We start from the raw sequence: 26,120 nt of genomic DNA on the forward strand, positions 1-26,120 counted from the left end.
TGTGAGAGGACTTACAAAGAGAGGCTGTGCCAGTGGAATGTTCTATTCTAAAAGAGCGATAACAGACTTAGAGGTAATTACTTTAATTTAAAATTCATTGAGTTAATGACCATAAACGTGTGTCTTTCCCCCCACTCTGTCTTATAGGCTAACCATTGTGATTCATGGTCATAATTAAAAAGCGCATAGAATTACTTGCTCAACACCTGTCCTTACCAGTTTTCATAGGCGGTAAGCCTCGGCTGCTCCCTCCTCTGTGTGATAACTGAATTGACTTCATCAGAGCACAAACCTTCGCTGGGGACAGTTCTCACCAGCTTCCAGGTATGTCCTGGGGAGGCGGGCAAGCAGTTGGTGGTGCAGGTGTCTCTGAGGCCAGTGCTCGCAGCGCTGAAGCTAGATGTTTGAAGATCTTTATTCCTGGCATTGGGGGGAAAGGGAGGTGTTACTTTATCATCACATTCTCCTGCTACTTTCTACTTTCACGACTGCGAGCAACTTAATGTGTCTGAGTCCTAGCTTTCCTCATTTGTCTATTAGGAAAACAATGTCTTCCTCCTTGACTTATTGGAAGAACTGAGTGAGGTAATGGATGCGGAAGGGCCTGTGACATATTAGGTCCCCTGTAAATGTTTATGACATCTAGATGCAGGTAAGACAGTCCGGGATGTAAGTTCCTCCTGCACTAGCTGTCATGAGTGCAGGGGCAATCACGTTCTTGCTCACCGGACAGCGAGTGCCTGACACATAGTAGGTACTCAGAAATAGTTATTTACTGAATGGATGTCTGGGCTATTCTTTTACTGCAGTATTCAAGGGATCTAGAGTTTTGTCTGGGGTTGAGGTCAAATCCAAATACATACTGAAAAAACATTGTAAATGCTTATTTATTTTTGAGAGAGAGAGAGAGAGAGAGAGAGACAGAGAAAGAGAGAGAGAGAGAGAGGTTGGGGGAGGGGCAGAGAGAGGGGGAGATACAGAATCCAAAGCGGGCTCCAGGTCCTGAGCTGTCAGCACAGAGCCTGACACGGGGCTCGAACTCACGAATGTGAGTTCTGAGCCGAAGTCAGACATTTAACCAACTGAGCCAGCCAGGCACCACCCCCCCCAAATGCATATATTTTTTTTTTCAACGTTTATTTATTTTGGGGACAGAGAGAGACAGAGCATGAACGGGGGAGGGGCAGAGAGAGAGGGAGACACAGAATCGGAAACAGGCTCCAGGCTCTGAGCCATCAGCCCAGAGCCCGATGCGGGGCTCGAACTCACGGACCGCGAGATCGTGACCTGGCTGAAGTCGGACGCTTAACCGACTGCGCCACCCAGGCGCCCCCAAATGCATATTTTTAATTTAAGAAACTGTATTTCTTATCAGTGTATTATAACGTTTGTTCTATGTAAAGAGAAGTTATATAGCTAAGGCTATAAAAATTTCATAGGTGTTAAAAATTATGGTGCTTTATCATTTAAAGCAAGGACTGGCAAACTTCTTAGTAAAGACCAGATAATAAATATTTTTGATTTTGCAGGCCATATGGTCTCTTTACAAGTCTTCAGCTCTGCCATTAGAGCTGGAAAGCCGCCACAGACAGTAGTAAATGGACGGGCACGGCTGTGTGTTTCTAAAAATTTACTTATTAAAAAGAGACAGTGGGCTGGATTTAACCCAAAGCCTGTAGTCTGTGAACCTTGATCAGGATGTTGAAACGCTGGTTTACAATTACGGAAGAAATAGATAGATGTCATACGGATTTTGTTAAGAAGTAAAAAAACATTTATGCAGTACTAATTCTATGTAATTATACTAGTAATACTAACATATTGTGTAACATATTAGGGCAAGGAAGGCCGCATTGTTATTCCTATTTTTTGAATAGGTGAGAAAATTGAAGTTCAAGAGGTATTTGCTCCAGATGTCAGGCTAGTAAGATTCAGAGTGGGATCTGCACCCTCCGATCGCAAATGTGCTGCTGGTTCCGTGTTGTATTCTTCGCCATCTCGTAGCTTTGACCCTCTGCGGTCCCTGTGTCTCTGTCCCATTGGGGCAGGGAGTGGTACTGATGCCAAGCCTGGAGCCCTCGGCTTGGGATCTAGGAGAACTGAGGGCTTTTCTGGAAAGGGTGATTGATATCTTAAGAGTAACTGCAAGTGCTAAAACAAGCTTGGTGTGTTTTCATCTTTATTATTGTTGCTTTTTGTTGTTTTAGTGGTGTGTGTGTGTGTGTGTGTGTGTGTGTGTGTGTGTGTGTGTGTGTATTTGATTTTATATGCTGTTACCCAGGCTTTTAAGTTTGGAGGATAAAACGATGCATGTGAGGTCAGCAGTTTACTTTATGTAAAAGATCCATTTTTCATCAGATTCAAAGGCCTCTATGCTGATATTTTCCCCAGACACATTTTGTTTCCTCGGTGATGTGATGTAAAATTAGAAGAAAAAGAGACTCTTGACAATCTTTCAAAAAGACTGCCTTTATGGCACCGGAGAATTTTAATCATATTGTGTTGCATCACCAGCTGGCAAAGACTTCGGTGAATCGTTCTGGCATTCCTGAATTTTTAATCTGGGCAGAAAATGACTAGTTACTAACGAGTTAAAAGATTGGTTCATAACTCATGATGCGTTGTAACATACCTAGGAGGAGCCGTCCGACTCTGCCCTTGATGAAACTGTGTTCTCACAGCCTGTTGACACAGAAAGCCTTGCCAGCTTGCCTGGCAGTGTCGGGTTAGCGACCTCCAACATTCCTTCAAACTCTAGTGTAATTTGCTGACACTTTAAGTCACTGACATTAGAGAGACTGACTTCTTTCACTCACATGAGATTATTACGTATGCAAAATCGCACACGATGCTTAGCACATTGTAGGTGCTCAACGGATTCTCACATGCTCCTGAGCAATTTATTACTGTACCTGAATATTTAGCTACATTTAGTGGCAGATTTCATCATTACTGATTGAACCATCACACCACACCAAATTTTTAGGCTTGTAGGGTACAGTCATCTGTAGTCAGACCTTTGTTGCATTGTATCGGAAGATAAACAGGTGATTATTTGAGAGGATAAACAGATGCCATCCTAGATGAAAGATATTCAAACAAGCTTTGAATCTGCTCAGGCACCCAGAAGCCCAAAGCGATGCGAATATCAGCGCCAACGACAACAAATGTGACAACCAGAAATCCACACCCTGGATTTAATGTAAATAGTATCTTTTTTGAAAGATGATGCTGACAGCAGCCGTGTGAAGTACTGATCAGCTGGAATGGAGTATTAATTGATTACACGTTAAAATTTTCCAGCCTCTTGTAAGTCATAATCAATGACAAAATTCAACTGAAAAATGATGGTTTTTAGAATTTTGTGGAAAAGTTTAGAGAAAAAACCCACAAGCATTTTTTTTCAAATGAAAAAAGGAAGGGAAGAGAATTAACCACACATTTGCTTTCTACATTCACTATTGATAATTGAGAGGCCCTCTCGATGATCAGTTACGGATTTCCATTGGTCAATATCTTGCCTTATAAAACTGGCTTGTACTTACTGCATTTATACACTACCACTAGCTGCATAAGCAGCTTATATTCTCCATATAGATGTACGTACGTTATCTATAAGCAGCTTATGTTCTCCATAATGGTAATATCCCTACTTTAAAAAAGTTTTCTTTTGAATTTCTCGGTCTCATATAATCATATTTGTGGGGCTGGAGCTCCGAAATATTATTGTCTGTCAAGATGTTAGGAAAGGAAGACGAAGCTGTCAAAAAGGGAACCAGGCCAGAGAGAAGTCCTCGTTCTGTCCCTAAATCTTGTCAGTTCCACAGTTTTCACTCTTCCTAACTCTTCCCTAGTTACAACCTTTGTTCCCGATTCACCGACCCCCATGTTTATAGCCACAAACAAATCAGGACTGCAGAATGTTAGAACTAAAAGCAACATCAGAAGCTATCTGACTCAGTTTGAAACTTTGTTTTTTTTAGTGCTGGAATATATTCGCCCCATGAAAACTTTATTAGAAGGCTGATAAGAAAAAAAGGGAAAAAGGAAAGAAGGGGGCAAAGGAAGGGAAGAGGGAAGGAAAAAAGAGGGAAGGAAGGATGGACAGAAAAGAGGGAAGAAGGAAGGAAGGGAGGAAGAAGAAAGGGAGGGAGGAAGGGAAAGGAAGAGAGTGAGTGTCTGGGGCTCTAAAATTCCTTGAGGAAATAAATAAGATAAAGAGATGAGCAGATCACAGGGTGTGGAGATGAAATTGGACGGACTTTCTGGAGATACTGGCACACAGTTGATCAGTTCTTAGCTTCCTAGCAAAGTAGTTTTCTTCTGGAAAGCACCCCCACCTGGTCTATCAGTAGATCTTGATAATTTCCATCCTCTGATTGGTATTCAGCTATTCTAGTTGATAAATTAAATAGTAACCCCCATTTCCACCCCATGGCTGCTGCAGGGAAAAAAAAAAAAAAGAACATTGAGAATAGCTTAACATACATTTTGCAGTCAAAAAAAGGTTAGAAAAATATAGAAATGGGAGTATAAGAGAATGTCCAAGATAATGGTTATATGAAGTATAATAGTTCTCTACTTCTCTCTCTAGTATAGGAATTTGGGTTGAAAGGTGTAGGTCAAATGAGGCATCTCAAAAGAGACCCAACTGGAAAAAGCATAGAAAATACAAACACAGTAAGTTAAGGGGAGCCTGAATGGCTCAGTCAGTTAAATGTCTGACTCTTGGTTTCAGCTGGGGTCATGATCTCATGGTTCGTGGGTTCAAGCCCTGAGTCAAGCCCTGCGTCTCACGTCAGGCTCTGTGCTGACAGCGTGCAGCCCGCTTAGGATTCTGTCTCTCCCTCTCTCTTTGCCCCTTCCCTGCTCTCTCTCCCTCTCTCTCTCTTTCTCAATATAAATCAATACACATTAAAAAAATAAGCATAGTAAGTTAAATATTTTAGTGGAAAGCATAGAAGGTTTAAATTTGTTTGAAAATACATATACCACACACTTCTCTTTTTTGTTCTCTTTCATCAATCAATGACAATTTTACCCTGGATTCCCAAATGGCTCTTGGAAAAGTGCCCTTGTGGGAGGGGCAAAGTTCACATATTTCCATTCCTGACGGGGTGTGGATTGAAACTTACCCAGCCAGCTGTTAGCAGCAACTCTGAAGGCAAGAAGCTAACTGCGAGCATTGCCTAATATCGTTTTTAACAATGCATATTGCACTGGAAAATTATTTCAAATTACAGAAAGCCAAAAGAGATTTGGCTGAAGCCAAAGGATGTGCCATTTTTATTATTAAGCCAATGTCTTTTAAAAAAAGAGCAGTTGGTTTTATCATGTGTTGAATTTCTTGTAAATGTGGCAATACTTGCTAGGAGGTATTAGCAACTATCTGTTCTTCCGTTCATCTTCTTCGGTCCCCCTGCACCCGGTCAGCTGTCTGATGTACCTGCTTGATTTTCTTAAAATGTGGATGTTTGGATAGTTTTAAAATCTTTACATACTTGGCAGATTGTATTTTATCTTTTTGTTATTTCTGTAATAGAAAATGATGCAATATTTAGAATATCTATTTTTAAACATCACAAGTAGGATTTTTTTATTTGTCACCATTAAATATCTGAATTTTAAGCAGATTTTTGGATTGGCGGCTCATATCTATTAGCCCATTCAACTTTAGCACTGGTCTCATCCTCAGTAGCTTTTCTAAAACTACTACCTTCACCAGGAATAGATTGTCAGATTGTCTATGTTTTAAATAATATGAGCTTGCATTTCTCTTTTGCACCATAAATTGGAAATGCTTTTTTTAAAAAAATGTTTATTTTTGAGAGAGAGAGAGAGACAGAGCGTGAGCAGGGGAGGGGCAGAGAGAGAGGGAGACACAGAATCTGAAGCAGGCTCCAGGCTCTGAACTGTCAGCATAGAGCCCGATGTGGAGCTTGAACCCACGGACGGTGAGAATGTGGAGCTCGAACCCACGGACCGTGAGATCATGACCTGAGCCGAAGTCAGATGCTTAACTGACTGAGCCACCATTTCCAGACGCCCCTGGAAATGCTTTTGATTGCATCTTTCACAACTATTTCTTTGTTTTTCCATATTGTTTGTCATTTAGTTAGCTGTAACCAGATCTGAGTATTTATTCTAGCAGTAGACCATCTACCTGTGTAAAGTTGGAATTTCATTCTTGGGTTATTAATAGTTTTGTGGACATTATGAATATCTCAAGACATGAAATATTCTGGGGATATAATTTTTTCTCCCTACTATATAGTAAAGAACAATTTCCCCCAAGATTTTTTTGGGGGTGTTGGAAAACCTATCTTGTCTAAACTTTTATATTTTCACTGTAAAGGAAACCAATTTTCACAAGTGAACTATTCCTAAAACAGTAGAAAGTTAATGAAAAGTTGATTCTGCTATGTAACATCTGTATTGATTACCGGTGCCTGCAGAATGTATGCAGAGTGAATATGAAATACAGAATTATCATCTAATATTTCAAACATTCGAATTATTTGCAATGAAAAAGGGGCAGATGTTAGCAAATAAATCCATTAAAGCTTATTAAGTGCTCTTATTGTGCCACGATTTATATTCTTTACTGATGGGGTACAAAGATGAATATAAGGGGCGCCTGGGTGGCGCAGTCGGTTAAGCGTCCGACTTCAGCCAGGTCACGATCCCGCGTTCGGTGGGTTCGAGCCCCGCGTCGGGCTCTGGGCTGATGGCTCAGAGCCTGGAGCCTGTTTCCGATTCTGTGTCTCCCTCTCTCTCTGCCCCTCCCCCGTTCATGCTCTGTCTCTCTCTGTCCCAAAAATAAATAAAACAAAAACAAAAACAAAAACAAAAAACGTTGAAAAAAAACCCCACAAAGATGAATATAAAACATGGAACCTGCCTGGAAGAGAATTATGCTTTGGAAGCAAAGACAGAAATATAAAAAAATAATTCACCTCACAGCATGATAAGGGAAACAGAAATATGAATGTCGTGTGTTTAATATCTTTATACCTCTGCTATAATTGCAAGATTAGAAAGCACGAGGAAAATAAAGACAATTGATTTGTCAATAGTGTGAGAGAAAAATTCAAATTTATTGTTGAGACTGCAGAATGTCATTAATGATGCCGGATTTTCTTCCCTCTGCACGATAACCTTGAATTTGAGAACCCAAGTGCTTTTGCTTCATTAGAGGTTAAATAATGAATCACTTATTTGGAAAGAACTGTAGGCAAAAATATGGCGATATTCTTATTGATATCAAAGTTAGTTTTTCCTTTTTCTCCTGAATAAAAATTGCCAATTAGCCCCTGCCTTTAAAGTTATGGCGATATGGTAGGAGGTGATACTGGGGACAGTAAGTACGAAATGACCTAAGTCAGGTCTAATTTGGAATAAAGTTGTTTGCAATCACGAAGTTCCCATCTATTTCTATGACACAATTGCATGGGTTTTAATGCAACGTGTGGGAGATTTTTAAGTAATTGTTCCGTGTAGAGAAGCGATCTCTCAGCAGATTAGAGGAGTCTTGGAAGGACGCACTGGAGCTCAAGATGTTCCTTGGCAGAGAGGTTGGTCAGAGCAGTGCTGATGGATGCCCAGTGGTGGCCACTGGTCAGAGACACCAATGAGACCAATAATACGTGTTTAATTATTTTATTATCCTTATTTTACATTATTATTTTCTTATTTATTAGAAGAACATCTTCCTGTCATGAAACTATGTGGTGGGTTAGTCGAGCCATGGTCCTGCGGAGCACAGGATTATCTGCGCCAACGGCAGCGCGTGGTGTAGGAAGAAAGACGGTGGCTTTGATGTTGGACCGAACGGCCAGATTTGTAGACCAGCTGTGTCACTTAATGATTGGATTTAAAATGAAGACAATTTCCAGCTTACAGGGTTGTTGAGAATTAGAGACGTTTGTGAAATGCCATGCATATTGTAGGCGAATTAAATGGTAGCTATCATTATAAAGTCATCACAGGTGGGATAGTATTAATTCCCTGAGCTGAATAGATTTTTGAAGGGCCTTATTATTTTAAAGATTATTTCAACTCTGTTTGGAAATAATGATGACTGAAGTAAATTATGTACAAGTTTTTCAAGTTTTGGAGTATTAAGAAGCAGCTTACATCAGCAATCAGCCTTTGGGCTTAGACTTAGCTGAACTAACTTCTTTGTGTGGTAGATGTTTTCCAGAGCGGATGTAAAGAACCTCCTGTTAATGCTTAGGGAACATCCTAATTGCATCTGGAGACTACATTTCATTGTCAGAAGTTAGTCTTCAATTTTCAATAGCATCCTGGTTCTTGTGTTAAACACAAAGTTGCAGTGTCTGAAAATTTGCTGCCATGCTTAGTAATACATCTGCAGTACATTTTAAAATAATTACACTATAGAGGGGCGCCCGGGTGGCTCAGTCGGTTAAGCGTCCGACTTCAGCTCAGGCCATGATCTCACAGTTCGTGAGTTCAGAGTCCCAAGTCGGACTCTGTGCTGACAGCTCAGAGCCTGGAGCCTGCTTCAGATTCTGTCTCCCTCTCAGAGCTCATGCTCTGTGTCTGTCTCCTTTAAAAATAAATAAACATTAAAAATTTTTTTAAGTAGAATTAAACTTTAAATATATATATAATTTATGTATAAATATATATACATACATCAATATATAGAAAAGTCATATATAACCGTATTATTATGGACCCTTCCTGTACAGCTTCTTTCACTCAACATTGTATTGTGAGATCCATGTTACTATGGGGTGACTAGAGTTCACTCAGACCCATGGGTGTGCGTATGCCGTTGTAGGACGTGTAACCCGCAAGCTGTTTATCTTACTGATGATGGACATTTGGTTTGCTTCTGAGTTTGGGCTGTGACAGAAGTGTTTCTATGAATGTATTTGTGCACACAGTTTTTTAAATCTGAAAATGATTTTGCATCTCTGGAAAATATCTGTTATGGTTACATTTTAGTATGATGATGATTAGATCTCTACTGTCCATTTATTGGTAAGTTGGTCCCACTTGTAAATCCAGCGGATTTGGAGACTGGTTTAGTCCTACTGTTTTCAGATTAGTACTGATGTAAAGGGGTTTTTGGTAAGGACAAGAAAACTGACCTTAGAGTTCTTTTTATTTTACTTTATCTTTTGTTGTGACAACATGACATGACTTTTACTGCCCACCAAAGCTTATCTCTAGTGAATAAAAACAGTGTTAAGTGGACTTAAAAATGTGAACAGTATTATATTTTTAAATTGGCTGTTTGAATATTATTAGGATAATATTCAAATAAGTCTTGATGAGGGCTGTTTGAAATTTTTTTCCTACATAATACTCTTTTGCTTTTTCCATTTCATTTTGTGAATTAACACCGTATTCTCCTATCTATGCTCTTATATCCCCACTGGAGCTGCTTCTAATGTAGTACGTGCTCTATCAGAGGGTGGATTTCTCAGAGGCAGAGATTGGGTCACATTCATTTCATCCTTTGATGTGTCATCACTGCCCCCCAATGGGAGAACTTGATAAATGTTTAAAGAGCAATTAGGTCACTGTCAAATTTGGCCAGTTTCTGATTTAAAAACAAGCAAAACGACAACAGCACTCCAAAGGTAATTACCAGATGCCATTTTAATAAAGTTGTTATTATTTTTTTTAAATTTTTTTAATGTTTATTTATTTTTGAGACAGAGAGAGACAGAGCATGAACGGGGGAGGGTCAGAGAGAGAGGGAGACACAGAATCTGAAGCAGGCTCCAGGCTCTGAGCTGTCAGCACAGAGCCCGATGCGGGGCTCGAACTCACGGACCGTGAGATCATGACCTGAGCTGAAGTCGGACGCTTAACTGACTGAGCCACCCAGGCGCCCCTAAAGTTGTTATTATTTATTTATTTACATCCCGATGAGTTAGCATATAGTGCAATGATGATTTCAGAAGTAGATTCCACTGATTCATCTCTATGTATAACACTCAGTGCTCATCCCAACAAGTGTCTTCCTTAATGCCCCTTACGCATTTAGCCCATCCTCTCACTGATAACCCCTCCAGCAATAAAGTTATGTTTCTATATTTTAGAGTTTTCTATAACCCCAGGCAAGATTTTCCTATAATAAATGCTCACCTATAGTCATCTAACATATACTGCGATTTTCAGGCTGGTTTTCTATTACTACCATTCTCACTTCTCCCTTGGAAGGCAGGGCAGAATTAAAGCTCCATAGACTCTCATGGAAACTCAGAACCAGTCCATGGGGTAGAAGCAGATAAGGCTCAGAAAAGGGACTTGTTGCTGGGGGAGAACATGATAGTATTTGGAGCCAGGTCGGGAAACTCCTGAGACAAAATTTAGCATGGGCTCCTCGTTCTTTATGCACCAATGGGCAGAGAGAGTTTGAGGGTGCACTGCAGCTCCCAGCGTGAATAAGGGTAGCAGCAGAATTAGAAATGGGTACAAAACACCGCATATTCCAGGAGAGAGCAGGCCTGGGCGCGGAGAGGTCATAGCCTTGCCTTTCTCCGGGACAACTTCGTGACTGGGTGCAAATCACTTCACCGCTTCGGGCCTCGGGTTTTTTCATCTCAAGAAGAAGGGAGTTGGCCTGCATGAGCAATCACGTCCTTTTCACAGCAGGTTAAGACTCCAGTTGTTCAGTTCCATGCATCTCGTGCCAGAAAGGAACATCCCACCCCTCTGATGCCTGAGGCACATCCACACAAAGAAACAGGGTAAAGTTGAGCAAATGGCTGGAACATTTTTTAAAGAGCCAGATTGGGATAATGCAGTTTTTAATCCAAATCTCTTCTTTTCCTTTAGTGTTGTGTCTCTAGGCTTCTTTAATAGCAATGAACAAAGAGCCAGAATATCCACTGCTTTTTCCTTTGATGCCAAATGTTTTAGTTAAATATCCACCTTGGTTATACGAACGAGGTTTTAAAAAACATCAGACTACTTTTTATCCAAAATTTCATGATTTAACGAAAGCCTGTGCAATCCCCTCAAACCAGACCACCTTGACTTTATCTGATTTCTCCACTTTCTTAGTAAATTTGTTCCTAAATGGGTAATGCCAGCCACTGTTGTAGAGTGAATATGTTGGATGTGTAGATTTCTGAGGTGTGAGGCATTACTGAATTTCCAGGCATGCTCAGGACATAGGTTTCTTGGAAAACACATAACTGAACCCAGTTTTATCAGTACAGAATGAGAAATACACGTCATGTGCAAATTTGGCAGGAAAAAAAACGTAAGGATAAAAATGGACTGTAAGCTGAACAAGGGGGAAAAACACCAACGTATAGTGGGCGTGTGTTTGGTCAGCCTACCCTATACTGAGGGCAACTTAGCAGAAATAGAAGCTACAGCAGAAACAGTACGTAGATTAGGCCAACGTGTGTGATTCGATTCTTCAATTCTTTACTCATCTGGTATAAAGGGACTGCCAATATCTAGCCTGGAGAGTTGTGGGGTTAAAGCTAATATATGTAAAACATATGTCTGGCATATTTTATTTTATTTTATCTATTTTATTTTATTGATCTTACTTATTTTTGAGAGACAGAGACAGAGCATGAGTCGGGGAGGGACAGAGAGAGAGGGAGACAGAATCTGAAGCAGGTTCCAGGCTCTGAGCTGTCAGCACAGAGCCCAACATGGGGCTTAAACCTACAAACTGTGAGATCATGACCTGAGCTAAAGTCGGGCACTTAACCAACTAAGCCACCCACGCGCCCTTATCTAGCATATTCTAAAAAAGGTATCTCATGTTATCTATTTGAATTAGGTTTATAGACTAAAAAGGCCCATATCAAACTGGGATGATTCTAGAACCAATGTACACTGGTCAATGCAGTAACGATTTCTTAATGTTTACTATGTGCCACATGTCTGATGATAAAAAAACACAAACAAGAGGGTTCACATTTCCCTCTAGGAAATACACAATATCCATAGACAAAATGACAAAAGAAAAGACATTTCATCGGAGAGGGATGGTCCAAAGTGAGATCTATGTAAGATTTTCTTTTTTTCCCCAATGTTTTTTAAAAATTTATTTTGGGAGAGAGAGCATGAGCAGAGTAGATAGGGGCAGAGAGAGAGGGAGAGAGAGAATCCCAAGCAGGCTCTGCACTGTCAGTGTAGAGCCCAATGTAGGGCTTGGTCTCATGAACTGTGAGATCATGGTATGATCCGAAATCAGGAGTTGGATGCTTAACCGACTGAGCCACCCAGGCGCTCCTATGTAAGATTTTCTTGATACTTCTAGAATAGATTATTGTGGGGGGCAAGGAATCTATCCTCAAGGAGTCACTTCCTTATGTTGGTTCTATATCACCTGTGGTTCAGCGTAGAATTTCTAAACTCCCAACATCTTTCAAGATCAATGATCTCTTGAACAATATCAATGACTGACAGGAGCACCTCAAGTCCTACAGGCTGCATGTGGAGTGAGTCAGAAGGATGTGAGGTGACCAAGGACATGGCCCATGACCATTTGCTGGGCATTCCTCAATCCTAGCATGCTGAGGGGAGAGCACAGGCAGAAGACTGAAGCAGAACCGGGAATAGCCTATGGAGAAGGAGGTGGAATGAAGTTTTCTTGATTGCAAACTTGACTTTGAGGACACGGTTGCCTGTAAATTTGTCTTACCTGAATAAAGGAAGTTCTACCACAAAGTGGGTAGAATTGTGTCCCCCAAAGATTGGTTTAAGTCCTTATCACTGGTACCTGTGAATGTACTCTTCTTGGGAAATAGGGTCTTTGCAAATGTAATCAAGTTAAGATGAGGTCATACTGGGTTAGTGTGGGCCCTCATCCAATGACTGGTGTCCTTACAAGAAAGGGGACATTTAGACTCACACAGAAGACACAGGGAAGAACACTGTATGAAGTTGGAGGCGGAGATAAGTGATACCTCTATAAACCAAGGAATGCTGAGGGTTGCTGGCAACCACTAGAAGTTGGGAGACAGGCAGGAAACCTTTTTCCTGACAGCCTCCAGAATGAAGTGATGCTCCCAACACCTTGATTTTGGACCTCTGGTCTCCAGAATGAAGACAGGATAAATTCCTGTTGCTTAAGCCACCTGGTTTGTGATAATTTGTTATGGTAGCTCTAGGAAACTAATTCGCACCCCTAAATGAAAACAGACTTCTTTCTGTATCAATAGCACTATGGACATCAATATCTATGTACCAGGATGACGGTGACCTTAGTTTTCTGGCTTTTAATAACATATTGAATCATTGTATATTACTGTATCACATGTATTTAAAATGAGAACTGTTTGTTTTCCTCTAATCATGATGTTCTCTTTCTCTGTTTTGTTTTGTCTTTGGTTTTAGACTATCGTCAATTTCAGGATGGATTCTCTGGTTGCAGCAAACACCAAATTTGGCTTTGATCTTTTCCAGGAGATAAGCAAAGATGATCACCATAAAAACTTCTTCTTCTGTCCTCTGAGCCTCTCGGCTGCCCTTGGCATGGTCCGCTTGGGAGCCAGAAGTGACAGCGCACAGCAGATAGACCAGGTGAGGATCCCGCATCTCTAGGTCCACTCCCAGGGTCATACCCTAGTTCCTCCTTGGCAAGCCAAGCTGCTCCCGAGCCTGGGGCTTGAGTGGGGAGCCTGGTCTGCCCCAGAGCTTTCATTTACACCCTGCCTTGCGTTCTCTTCAAGGCTCAATTAAACCTCTGCCTCCGGTATGACACTTCTCCAGCCTCCACAGTCTGATAGCTGTTCTTATTCATCTTCTCCGTTTCTGTCTGTCTGCATGTCTGTCTCACTTTCTCTCCATAGTTATCCATACCGATACTGCTAGCAATATACATTTTTTTAAATTTAGAGGAAGAGAGAGAGAGAGACACCACAAACCGGGAAGGGATAGAGAGAGAGGGAGAGACAGAATCCCAAGCACGCTCTGTGCCATCAGCGTAGAGCCCAATGTGGGGCTCGAACTCACAAACGATGAGATCGTAACCGGAGATCAAGAGTGGGACGAGCCACCCAAGTGACCCACTGCTAGCAATATTTTTTAATGTATGTACGCATTTTCTTTCTTTCCATAAATAAATATTTAGTAAGCCCCAGTTACATATCTGGTGGCTAAAGATCATGGCATCCTCCTTGACTCCTCTCTTTCTCTCTCACTTGTCATCAAATTCCAACAGGCTTTCCTCTCTATACACAACCAGAACGCAGGCACTCCCCACTGTCTCCCTGAGGGCTGACCACCACCATCCCTTATGGATACAACTTCCTCATGGGCTTCCTTGTTTCTGCCGATGGTCTGTTCTCAACCCAGCTGCCAGAAGGATCCCTTGAAAACCTCAATCAGATCCTGTTTCTCATGTGCTCAAAACCCGGACTTCTGATTTCACTAATGATAGAAGCTGGAGTCCTTACAGTGGCCCATGAAGGTCTGGTACCTGAATCCAGACAACCAGGTGACTCCTCTCTCATCCTGTCCCTCCCCACTCCTCCAGCCACACTGTCATTCAGAGTCCTTGGGTAAGCCGTGCCTATTCATGTCTTAGGGCTTTTGCTCCATTCCCTTTGCCTGCTGGCTCTCCTCCCCCCACTCCCCCACCCCAGATAACTGATCTATAATTTGCTTTCTCCTTCAAGTCTTTGATCAGAGTTTACCTTCTCAACCAGGCCTACCTTGCTTGACTAGACCAGCAGTCTAATGCTGCAGACTGGCCCCCAACCCTGTAAAATTCCCTCTTACCTTAGCTACTTTCCCCCTACTTGGCACTTCTCATCTTCTAACATACTGCATACAATAATCATTACTATGTGCATTACTTTTCATATGCTTCCCCCTCTAGAATATGATCTCCCAGATGGTGAAGATCTTTATCCTAGAACAGTACTTGGCTTATAGTAGCCATCCAATATAAATTTGTAGAGTGAATGAATGAAAGTGACAAGAACAACTCCCCAGATAAACTATAGGCTCCTGAGGTGGGTCTTATAACTTCCCTGGATCTAGCATCCAACACAGAGGTTATATGGGAACCCAGGCCCATACGGAGGAGCTGAATTCTTAGATTAAGGTAGAATGTGTCTGAGCTCATCCTGCTTTATGCGTTTACTTTGATTTGGAATATTATGCCATCAGCAAAACTTAGCTTTAGAGTGTGGTTGGCACCCTCCACGTTCAGTTTCAGATGTTCTTTCTCCAGGCCCTTGGGTTTCACCTGCTCAGCAAAAGTGTCCTGGGCAGGGCAAGGCATGCATTTGTCTCCTGCCTTTCTGCACTGCTCTGGGTAACTTGTCTTTTGCTGTCCTCACTTGCTTGATTGGTTGGAAGGTCTAGATCAGTGCTAACAAAAATATAATTCAAATCCCATATATAATTTAAAAAGTTTTAATAGCCATACTAAGAAAGTAAAAAGAAATAGGTGCAACTAATTTTAATAATGTATTTGATTTTATTTAACCCGATGCATCCAAAATATCTTATCAACATGTAATCAATTAAAACTTGAGGAGATCTTTTACTTTTTTTTTTCATGCTAAGTCTTCAAAAATCCAATGTGTATTTTACACTAACAGTCTGACTGGCTCAATAGCCACACGTGGTCTCATGGATACCTCCAAATTCGTTTAGTTTGGTTATATTCATTCTTTTTAAAAATTTTTTTTAAATCTTTTAAAAGTTTATTTATTTATTTATTTTGAGAGAAAGATCAGGGGAGGGGCAAAGAGAGAAGGAGAGAGAGAGAGAATCCCAAGCAGGCTCCGCACTGCCAGAGCAGAGCCTGATGTAGGGCTCAAACCCGTGAACCTTGAGATCATGACCTGAGCTGAAATCAAGAGTTGGACACTTAACCAGCTGAATCACCCAGGCACCCCTCTTTTTTTTTTTTTGAAATTTTTGCTTATTTTGACAGAGAGACAGAGAGCATGATTGGTGGGGAGGAGGTGGGAGGGCAGAGAGAGACTCTCCCAAGAGGGCTCTGTGCTCTCAGCTCAGAACCTGACATGGGGCTCAAACTCATGAACTGTGAGATCATGACCTGAGCCAAAATTGAGAGTTGGATACTTAACCGACTGAGCCACCTGGGTGCCCCTGGTTACTTTCATTCTTAAATGCAGACCCAGGAGATAGCATGCAGTTTCCTTTCCTTCCACAGCCAAGTAAAACATCCACCATTCTTTAAACTATTGTTGTTTGACCACGTAATCATCGTCCCTGTGACACTGTAAAAATGTTGCTGAAGCTATTCAGGCTTCCTGCTGTTCGTACTGTCTGAAAGACCCCGTAATCGCCATCATGCAGGTGCTACACTTCAATGAGTTTTCCCAGAGTGAAACAAAGGAACCTGATCCCTGTCTGAAAAGGAAAAACCCAGAAGAACTCGCTGATGGCTCTCTGGAGGGGCAGAAGGAAACAAGGGGGTCTCTGACTTTGCAGGTGAGCCACCACAGACCCCTTCCCCTCTTCTTCTGAACCACTCATTCTGGCTGTGCTATATTTGGCAATGGTTTCTTATTCCCAAACATTACGTTGTGGCCATCATCATCAGCAACAACAGCAATAACCCCATATGACCTCCAGTTCCTTTCTGATTATGTATCTCAGATGTTGTTGGCTATCAGCCAGTTTTCTCAAGAGTAGGATCTGGTATCTTCTGCTCATGAGAAAGACGATTAGATCAGAACCCCATTACGCACCTAGTTGTACAGGCCACAGGTCCCCAGGATGGAGCATGGTTGAAGATGAAGGGTGGTAAGGGGCGTGGATCCGCTGTGGGAGTCTTACCCTCTTTCTCCACTTTTGCCTCTTGTGTTTCATGCTGAAATCTCCTGACACGCAAAGCTTTTACTGGTTGTCTCACAGCAGGAGTGGGAAAGATATTCTCCAGGTTATCCAACCTCATACCTTAGAAAGTTTAAGAAGAGGGTGGAGAGAAGATGGTCTCTTTCTTGTATCTTTTTGAATATAAAGAAAAGTAATGTGCACTGATCTCAAGTGTAGTGTGCACTGCTGAGTCCCCAGATGTATTGTTCCTGGATGACCTTGATACCAAGTGGGAGCCATGATCATCTCTTGGGACCACTTCCTGGCTTCTCTTCCTCTCAGATTGCTCCCCCACATGGTAACAAAGTGAAATGACGACGTGCCTCAGTGGCATTTCATCCCCCTGACGAAACCACATTTTTTTCTTCTTTTGTTAGGCTGAGTCTTCCAATGATGAGAGTGGACTGCTCAGTTGCTACTTCGGGCAGCTTCTCTCCAAGTTAGACAGGATCAGAGTTGATTACACCCTAAGCATTGCCAACAGGCTTTACGGAGAGCAGGAATTCCCCATCTGTCCGGTGAGTTTGGTATGGCTGGTGATTAAAACTATCATATAGCATACTAATTAAAAAAATCAGGGGCGCCTGGGTGGCGCAGTCGGTTAAGCGTCCGACTTCAGCCAGGTCACGATCTCGCGGTCCGTGAGTTCGAGCCCCGCGTCAGGCTCTGGGCTGATGGCTCAGAGCCTGGAGCCTGTTTCCGATTCTGTGTCTCCCTCCCTCTCTGCCCCTCCCCCGTTCATGCTCTGTCTCTCTCTGTCCCCCCCCCCCAAAAAAAAAAATCAGTGAGTAGCTGGATTACTCATCTGCCATCTGGAACACAGTCCTGTCTGTCAGGAGGATGTGCCATGGACTGGTGGGCTGTCTGGGGCCCACCTCTTTCTCTCCCACACCTTCCATTGCCCTCCTCCCAGTTTTCAACTTGAGCAGTTTATGAGGCCAGTGCTGGTGGGCGGAAAGAGGGTCATGTAACTAATAGCTTTTGGAGCTTTTTGGTAATGGCCTTCCTTCTTGTGACTGTCTTTCCCCGTGAAGATGCCTAGTAGATACACTTGGTAGGTCCTCTTCCGGCCCCTCCCCAACCCCCACCAACACTTCTCTAAAATCACCTTTCATACCACGATCAGGACACCCCTCGATATAATTGTATGCACCAATCAGCAAAATGGTGTAGCAGAAGGAGACTGCATTTGGAGCCAAAAAGGTGCTTGGCTTGTCTCCCTGACTAAGCAGTGTGTATGTAGAGCAACACGCCTCTGAGCCCTGGCTTCAATTTCCTCTGTCACCACTGGAAGGAGCCACAGACTTAGCAATAAACTTGAGGGGTGTGACCACAGGCAAATGTGTGATACAGTTGGCTAGGCTGGCCTCGTAAGGGGGCAGGCTGAGCACACTTTAGCCAAAATAAGTATGTTTTCTTACAGTGGAAATGAAATTTTATATACTGATTTTTCTTTTAAACTAGCTGTATTGAGGTATAAATTCACATATCATATAATCCACCTATTAAAAATGTACACACCAGTGGTTTGGTATATTACCTTATAACTTTTAAAAAATTGTGGTAAAATATAACATAAAAGTTGCTATTTTAACCATTCTTAAAAAATATTTATTTTGAGAGAGAGAGAGAGAGAGAGAGAGAGAGAGAGAGAGAGAGAGAGAATCTCAAGCATGCTCTGCACTGTCAGCACAGAGCCCCATGCGGGATTCAAATTCACCAACCATGAGATCATGACCTGAGCCAAAATCAAGAATCAGATGCTTAACCGACTGAGCCATTCAGGCGTTCCTTAACCAGTTTTAAGTATACAATCCAGTAAACTTGATTACATTTACAATGTTGTGTAAGCATCACCTGATTTCCAAAATGCTTTTATCATCCCAGAAACTCTAACTAGTAAGTAAGGTTTTAATTCTTAAAAATAGAGGAATGTTATATAGCTAAGTCTCTCAAGTTACTTGATATTCATGTTGCAACATCTCCACAAATGGGATGTCCAAGGTAAAGGGTATCTGGTAGGAAAGGCTTGTGCCCTTGTAACTGTGGACTGCTTCATGAACAAGCACTCTGTACCCTAAATTGTCACCACAATGAGTGAAATGCCACTGGCTAATTAAGAGTGGGAATAGCTAGAGACGACACACATCCTGTTTAAATGACTGGGCACATCTCTCTCGTTAGGCTTCTCCTGACTGCCTCACTCCTAACTGTTAGCACAGTTATCTGATTTCATTGCACTATTTCCCTTTATTTCAATTTAACAGGAATACTTAGATGGCGTGATTCAATTTTACCACACAACCATTGAAAGTGTTGATTTCCGGAAAGACACCGAAAAGTCCAGACAACAGATTAACTTTTGGGTTGAATCTCAGTGCCAAGGTAAGAAAGACCAAACACATTATGGCTGGTATTCCTTTCCATTTAAAAGGAGAAAAGTCAGCCTGGTTTCTCAGATGGCTAGTCTGTCAAGGCCAGATGCTCACAAACATGGGCCATGTTCAAAGCCCGTTTTGCAGGTGCAAAGAGTCAAACGCTTCGATGCTATGTTACTTACTGATGCTTCTTTGCTCCATCATAAAAGGTAAAATCTTTTCAGGCAAGCACATGCCAGCAGGATGTTAACTGTTTCCATTAAAAAAAAAAAAGTTTAGTAGAAAGATTGTGAAGAGAATCTAGTTATTCAGAGGGAAATGGAAATGATAAAATCTCAATTTTTATCAATGCTTCACTAAGTACATAGGTGTTTTCTGGGTAAAGGGGGTTTAGAGCTAGTGACGAATAGTGAAACTATGGATTCAATGTAAAATGGAGTAAATTTAAAAAAAATTTTTTTAAATGTTTATTTATTTTTGAGAGAGAGACAGAGTGAGAGCGAGGGAAGGGCAGAGAGAGAGGGAGACACAGAATCAGAAGCAGGCTCCAGGCTCTGAGCTGTCAGCACAGAGCCCAAGGTGGGGCTGGAACTCACAAACCATGAGATCATGACCTGAGCTGAAGACTAACACTTAACCGACTGAGCCAGCCAGAAGCCCCTGGAATAAGTTTTTAAAGTTTATTTATTTTGAAAGAGAGAGAGAGAGAGAGAGAGAGAGAGAGAGAGAGAGAATCCCAAGCAGACTTTGCACTGTCAGCACTAAGCCCAAACCCAATCAACCGTGAGATCATGACTTGAGCCAAAATCAAGAGCCAGATGCTTAACTGACTGAGCCACCCAGGTGCCCCCAGAATATTTATTTATTTATTTATTTATTTATTTATTTATTTTTTTTTTTAAATCAACGTTTTTTATTTATTTTTGGGACAGAGAGAGACAGAGCATGAACGGGGGAGGGGCAGAGAGAGAGGGAGACACAGAATCGGAAACAGGCTCCAGGCTCTGAGCCATCAGCCCAGAGCCCGACGTGGGGCTCGAACTCACGGACCACGAGATCGTGACCTGGCTGAAGTCGGACGCTTAACCGACTGCGCCACCCAGGCGCCCCCAGAATAATTTTTTAATGTGAAAATCCCCTGTCCAGCCTTTTCTTGGGAGAAGCACCCAAACTCCAAAATTATTTCCCCTCACTTGGTCCACATGCCACAAAAGTTCCCATTCCTTCAAGGTTCCACTCAGTTGCCAAGAGAAAAGTGTGTTCACTAAAAAAGTTCATATTAAGGCATGACTATCTACTTTTTCCTGGTTAGCCAACTCTTCTGGAATATTGTAAGTGTAGGTGATGTCAACGTAATCTATTATTACGGGGTTTAAGTGGAAGTCTTGCAGTAAAAAGCTCTACTCATCTTTAAGGACTCAGCATGCATTCAAATAACGGATGGTTTGGTACTTGGGAGGTGGAAAGGGATGGGCACTGAAAATGGATGATTGCTTGACAGCCTGGGATGTTCCAGTCTGCCTCAGGGCTGTGCTACTGTGGAAGGAACCTAGAGCCAGAAGTCCCCAGGACTGATCTCAGCTGACCTTGCTGATTTTTGGTTGTGTAGCCTCACCTCTCGCTGGCTGTGGTTTATTCCTCTGTAAGAAGGGATAACAATACCCACTTCTCGTGGCTGGCGCTGGATGGAATGAAACAGCACACGCGAAAGCCCCTGTCAAATAGGTTTTATGTCCTGGTCTAGCACACTTACATGCATTTTTGTTTATATTTAAACATATACACTCTGCTGTGATGAGTGCTTAAGACAGGAAGTTTCCACAATAGTTCTGTTTCTCCAGGAGGTTATAATATAATCAGGTGGCGGGGTCTACTTTGAAAAGTAAATCATGGCATAGGATAGCTGATGGCAAGTTCCAACCACAATGATTCAGTGAATCGAAGCAGACTCAGTGCTTTAGAATGGGTCCCTCCTTGGGTTGAGTGACAGTTCCTTCCCTATAACTCCCACCCTCACCTCCACCCCCTCTGGGATGATGAATGGTGTAGTTTTCTTGGGTTCGTTCTTGAATCAGACATGCTCTATCCTTGGGGATGTTAAGTGGCATTAAGAATAATCTGTCTATGTGAATCCTTCTGACATGATTCATATGCTGGATATTCTCTGGAACCTTTTTTTTTTTTTTTTTTTAAGGTAAAATCAAGGAACTCTTTAGCAAGGATACTATTAACAGCACAACTGTGCTGGTTCTGGTGAATGCTGTTTACTTCAAGGCCAAATGGGAAAAATATTTTGACTGTGAAAACACAGTGGATGCACCTTTCTCTCTAAATGAGGTATGATATTAGAACACACAGTTTTCTATATATTCTGCTCATAATCGCCACTAAGAAATTATGGCTTCAGTATGTACTCTCAACTTGAAAACTTCAGGTCTGTGTGTTGCAGCATACAATAAAATAAGAATATTTTGTTATTAGCAAAAATCAGTACCTGAAGTTGTTGAACATCTTGGTGCCAAGCACTGCGCTGAGCATTTTCCACTCACTACTTCATTTGTTTCCCAAAAACGACATTATGAAAGTGGGTATTATTATTTTTCTCATTCTAGGAGAAATGGGGGAGGGGGAAGAATGCAAGGGTTAGGTTACTTAGCTAAATTCATGCATTAGCATTCACATCTGTGAGTATTTGTCTCAAAAACCCACGTTCCAAGCCACCAGACTGTAGAATGGAGTAAAGGGAAGGATCAGACTCCAGCCTGTCACCTGTTAGCAGGCACTGTACATCCTCATCTGTAGACTGATGACCCCGCATGTCCACAAGGTGTTTGGGATGGTGCCTTTCTGTCTGATGGAAGCCTATGGAACAAGTGTTGTACTTAGCATTTAGATGGTTATCATTTAACCAAGGCTCCAACTGGGTGGGTCACGCAGGCCAGAAAGGGCAAGATGAGGCCAAGAGACTGGGTGGTGCAGGCAGGGAAGGTAGAAAGCTGGTGGGGCTTGTTTCCACTGGCTGGACTGTAGGTAGATGCCTGGATAGACAGTTTACCAACAGGTAGGCTTGGCAGCTGAAAAGCCTATTAAAACCAAGGGGAAAAAAGTGTTGGTAAAGGAAGGGCTGACTGATCAGTGGGCAGAAGACTGTTTAGGTTGGATCACTGGTGTGGCTCAGACCCTCTGGTGAAGACCCTTCTCATCGTAATGGAGCCCTGTTTTCAGGGGTGATGGGGCCATGTGAGTCTGTGAGCTACTCTGGCAGTCCTGTGACTTGCCATCTTGTCCACTACAGAATGAAAAGAAGACCGTGAGGATGATGAATCAAAAGGGCCTATTTAGGATTGGCTTCATAGAGGAGCTGAAGGCACAGATCCTTGAAATAAGGTATACCAAGGGGGCGCTCAGCATGTTTGTCCTGCTGCCGGCTTTCTCTGAAGATAACTTGAAGGGCCTGGAAGAGGTAAGTCTTCACTTTCAAGTGTCTACGAAATATTTCATTGTAGATCTTTGGAGAGCGGCCCAAGTTACCATTTACTGTCCTGAGGAAGGATGGCACCTTGGCTCTCAGAGATATCAAAGAATATATAAGAATCTGAATTCGTGGAGATAGGTCTTCCTCTGGTGTTTAGAAAAGAACAAATACCAAAAATGTTGGCTAAGACTTTCCTTTCCAATCTCATAGTCTCCGGACCTATGAATTGTTCTCCGGACCTATGAATCCTTTTCTATGAATTACCTGACTTCTGGTCTCTTGCTCAGACTATTTTGCTATGGCTCACGGAACAACCCTTTAGCTGAACTCTGTTTTTGGGTGCATGTGCCTTGACAGAGAGGAGATACTGATACCAGAATAGATTGCTTGTGAGGTGGGGAAGCCTGGCTACATATTGTTCCATGTGGGAGAGAAGGAGACAGAGGGAGAGAGAAAGTGAGAGAGAAATACCTGGAGAGTGACTGCAATAATAGCCATTATTCAAAATTTATTGTGTGCCAGCACTATGTTAATTCCTTTACATACATTATCTTGTTCAGTCCTTGCAAGAGCCTAATGGCATTATTTCTGTTTTATAGAAGAGGCGGTTGAACTTCACAATGTCAAGGCTGGGCACCCAACTTGGTCAACTGAGCTTTGCTGGGCTTCGGCACCCAGACACCAGTCTGTCAGACACCAGAGGACAGAAAGCTTAGTGTGGGGAAAGGTTAGGGAGGGAGCAAGGGCCTTCGACACCAGAAGACAAAGAACTCAAATTGTCTTGTGACTTCTAAAGAGGAAAAAGACTTGCTTGGAGGAATTTAAATGAAACAGGAGTATTTTGAGGCTTAGGAAAGAACCTCGAAGATTGCTACTGGCTGTTGAAATAGACTCAAGCCCTTGAAGTAATTGGGGCATCCTTTGCAGGCTTATAATCTGACCCTAAACATTATCTTCTCCCTCTTGTAGCTTGAAAGGAACATCACCCATGAAAAAATAATGGCCTGGAGCAGCTCGGAAAATATGTCAGAAAAACCAGTAGCCGTCTCCTTCCCACAGTTCACCCTAGAAGACAGCTACGATCTGAATTCTATTCTACAGGGCATGGGCATCACGGATATCTTCGAGGAAAGGAAGGCTGATCTTACTGGCATCTCTCCAAGTCCCAATTTGTACCTGTCAAAAGTTGTCCATAAAACCTTTCTGGAGGTGGATGAAAATGGCACCCAGGCAGTAGCCGCCAGTGGTGCTGCCAGCATGGAAAGGTCCATGCCATCCTGGGTGACGTTTAATGCCAATCACCCTTTTCTCTTTTTCATCAGACACAACAAAACCCAAACCATTCTCTTCTATGGCAGGGTCTGCTCTCCTTGAAAGGAGCATGCTGTCTAGTGCCTGGGACCTGGAAGAAAATGGCAGTATAGTCTTCCCCTGGCGAAATGTGTGCATTTGTGTTCTTGCTAATATCCAAAGCTGATGGAATCCTATCACAGCTCCATGCTCCCTTCCTCCAGCCACTGGCTCGTGTGTGTCCTTATCCTTCTTTCACCCTGTAGCTGACTTTTAACTACGTGCATTAGTATCAAAGGCCCTTGCTCCCTCCCTAAACTTTCCCCATGCTAAGCTTTCAAGAATATAATTCACCCTCTGTCACGGGCAGGTCAACATAATGGGGATGGTACAGACTTTAAGTTCCCTACCTCGTTATGAAGGAATTCTGAAAGTCCAAATCATTAGACCACTTCTAGGAGATGACAAACTCAGAAACCACTTTAACATGCGTGGCAAGAAGAAATATTTAAGTGGAATGTGTTTTGGAAGCTCAGCTCTATTTCTATGGCTATTAAAACCATGGCCGGTGGCTGGGCAAGATGCCCTGCCTCTTTCTTGTCCATCTTCTTCTACTGCCTGGAAGATGCCCTGTGAGGTGCTTCTCATCTGGCAGAAAGTGGGGCCTGGTGTGGATTTAAGTGGGAGCTCAAGACATAAGCCTGCCCTGACCAGCACTCATTCTGTGCAGGAGGATGGTGTTTGTTTTGTGAATCTGACTTTGACCCAGGAGAACCTCAGTGCATTTAAAAATTAGTCCCGGCTTTCCTTATTGAGTCTCCTAGGCCATTGTCATGAGGCACTGTCCTCTGTGTCTTCTTCACCCCCTTCCTCAGAGAATTCTCCTCTGCAGTTAACCCTAAATACTCAGCATGCAAGGTGGGGGAGGGGAGCACTGCCCTTACTGCTGACTGCTGGGCTCCCCGTCCCCCTATCTCTGTAGTCTGGCCACCTGGAAATAGACCTGTTTCCTCCTGGAGACCTCATGCCTGGTTACAACCTGAGAGCAGGCCTGGGTTTGGGAATGATGCATGTGGAAACCTTTGTCAGGAAGGCCCTTGGCTTTGTATCAGGCTCTAGTCTACTGAAAGCCTGATGCCTGAGTGTTCAAGGGTCCAGGACCCGGGACCTTAATCCCCTGATACATCTGTGTGAATTCTTATTCTTGTCCTTAGCAGAATGCTCTGGAATGACTACTAACAACACCTAACTCAAAGACCTGGACAGTCATTAGAGCTCCGTTTCCCTGCCCTGCCCTATGGCTCCCTCTTCCCAGTTGCCACTGTGTTGGATAAGTGTGGCTGTAACAGTTTTTATAGGGGAAGGCAGGCTAACTTCGCCTGCTGTCATGCGGGCCCCCTCTCCCCACTTCTCATCTACATTAATGGTTTCTTTGTGCTGTGAACAACTAGTTCCATGTTCTCCATGCAGTCTTTTCATTGCCCAAGGTTGTCTGTGGTATACAAATTCCTCATTGATTATGTGAGACAGTGTGTGGTGGCTCCTCCAAGTCCTTTCCGCGGAACGCATGTCTCCTGGGCCAAGTTTATGTCAGATAATCGGATACAAAGTCTCTTCTGTGGTTCCTTTTGGGGTTGATGTTTTGATGACTCTGGGCCTGATCTGGTATCACTGCTGGATACTGAGTTGGATAACTATGGCCCCCATGAAGGTTTGACACTGTCTGGCATTGCTTACGTTTTTATTCTTTCCCTTGATAAACTCATCTTCTCATTTGTATTGGGGTTTCTCAGAATTTTAATCACAAAGGGAAAATGTAACTATTTACAAAAATGAGAAAGAGTGAGATTCTTAAACTTTTCTGTAAATCAGTAAATATATTCTTTACTAATCTTCGATTGATTAAAATGTCTCTTCTTAGTAAATAAAGCACTTTGTCATTAGTTAAAATATGTGCAACATGTTATGTGCCAGCTGACTTTTTTAGTGACAGAGACCTAACTTGAAAATTTTTTTCATCCAAAAATATAGAAACACACAATCTACAGAACTAACAATTCATCTCAATTATGTAGGAAAGATATATCTTGTGCCAGGAAATCTTTCCCACCTTTCCACCATGCTTACATATGAAGGCATACACAAAAGATGAAGGCTTACAA

The 26,120-nt window shown here is 42.4% G+C and overlaps 1 protein-coding gene across 2 annotated transcripts; it reads left to right on the top strand.

Moving 5' to 3' along the window:
• The first annotated feature begins 167 nt into the window (after window positions 1-167).
• Window positions 168-25,919, top strand: SERPINB12 (serpin family B member 12). Of its 2 annotated transcripts, none has more exons than XM_003995238.4 (8): window positions 168-324; window positions 13,351-13,536; window positions 16,294-16,428; window positions 17,193-17,333; window positions 19,083-19,200; window positions 21,388-21,530; window positions 22,489-22,656; window positions 23,638-25,919. In XM_003995238.4, the coding sequence occupies exons 2-8, from the start codon at window positions 13,369-13,371 to the stop codon at window positions 24,040-24,042; spliced, it is 1,278 nt and encodes a 425-aa protein (XP_003995287.1). In that variant the 5' UTR covers window positions 168-324; window positions 13,351-13,368; the 3' UTR covers window positions 24,043-25,919. The 2 variants fall into 2 exon arrangements, with proteins under 2 accessions (XP_003995287.1, XP_019670951.1); XM_019815392.3 differs by lacking the exon at window positions 168-324 and adding an exon at window positions 5,357-5,442.
• The last annotated feature ends 201 nt before the right edge of the window (window positions 25,920-26,120 follow it).

Source organism: Felis catus, chromosome D3, assembly GCF_018350175.1.
Source record: "Felis catus isolate Fca126 chromosome D3, F.catus_Fca126_mat1.0, whole genome shotgun sequence".
NCBI lineage: Eukaryota > Metazoa > Chordata > Mammalia > Carnivora > Felidae > Felis > Felis catus.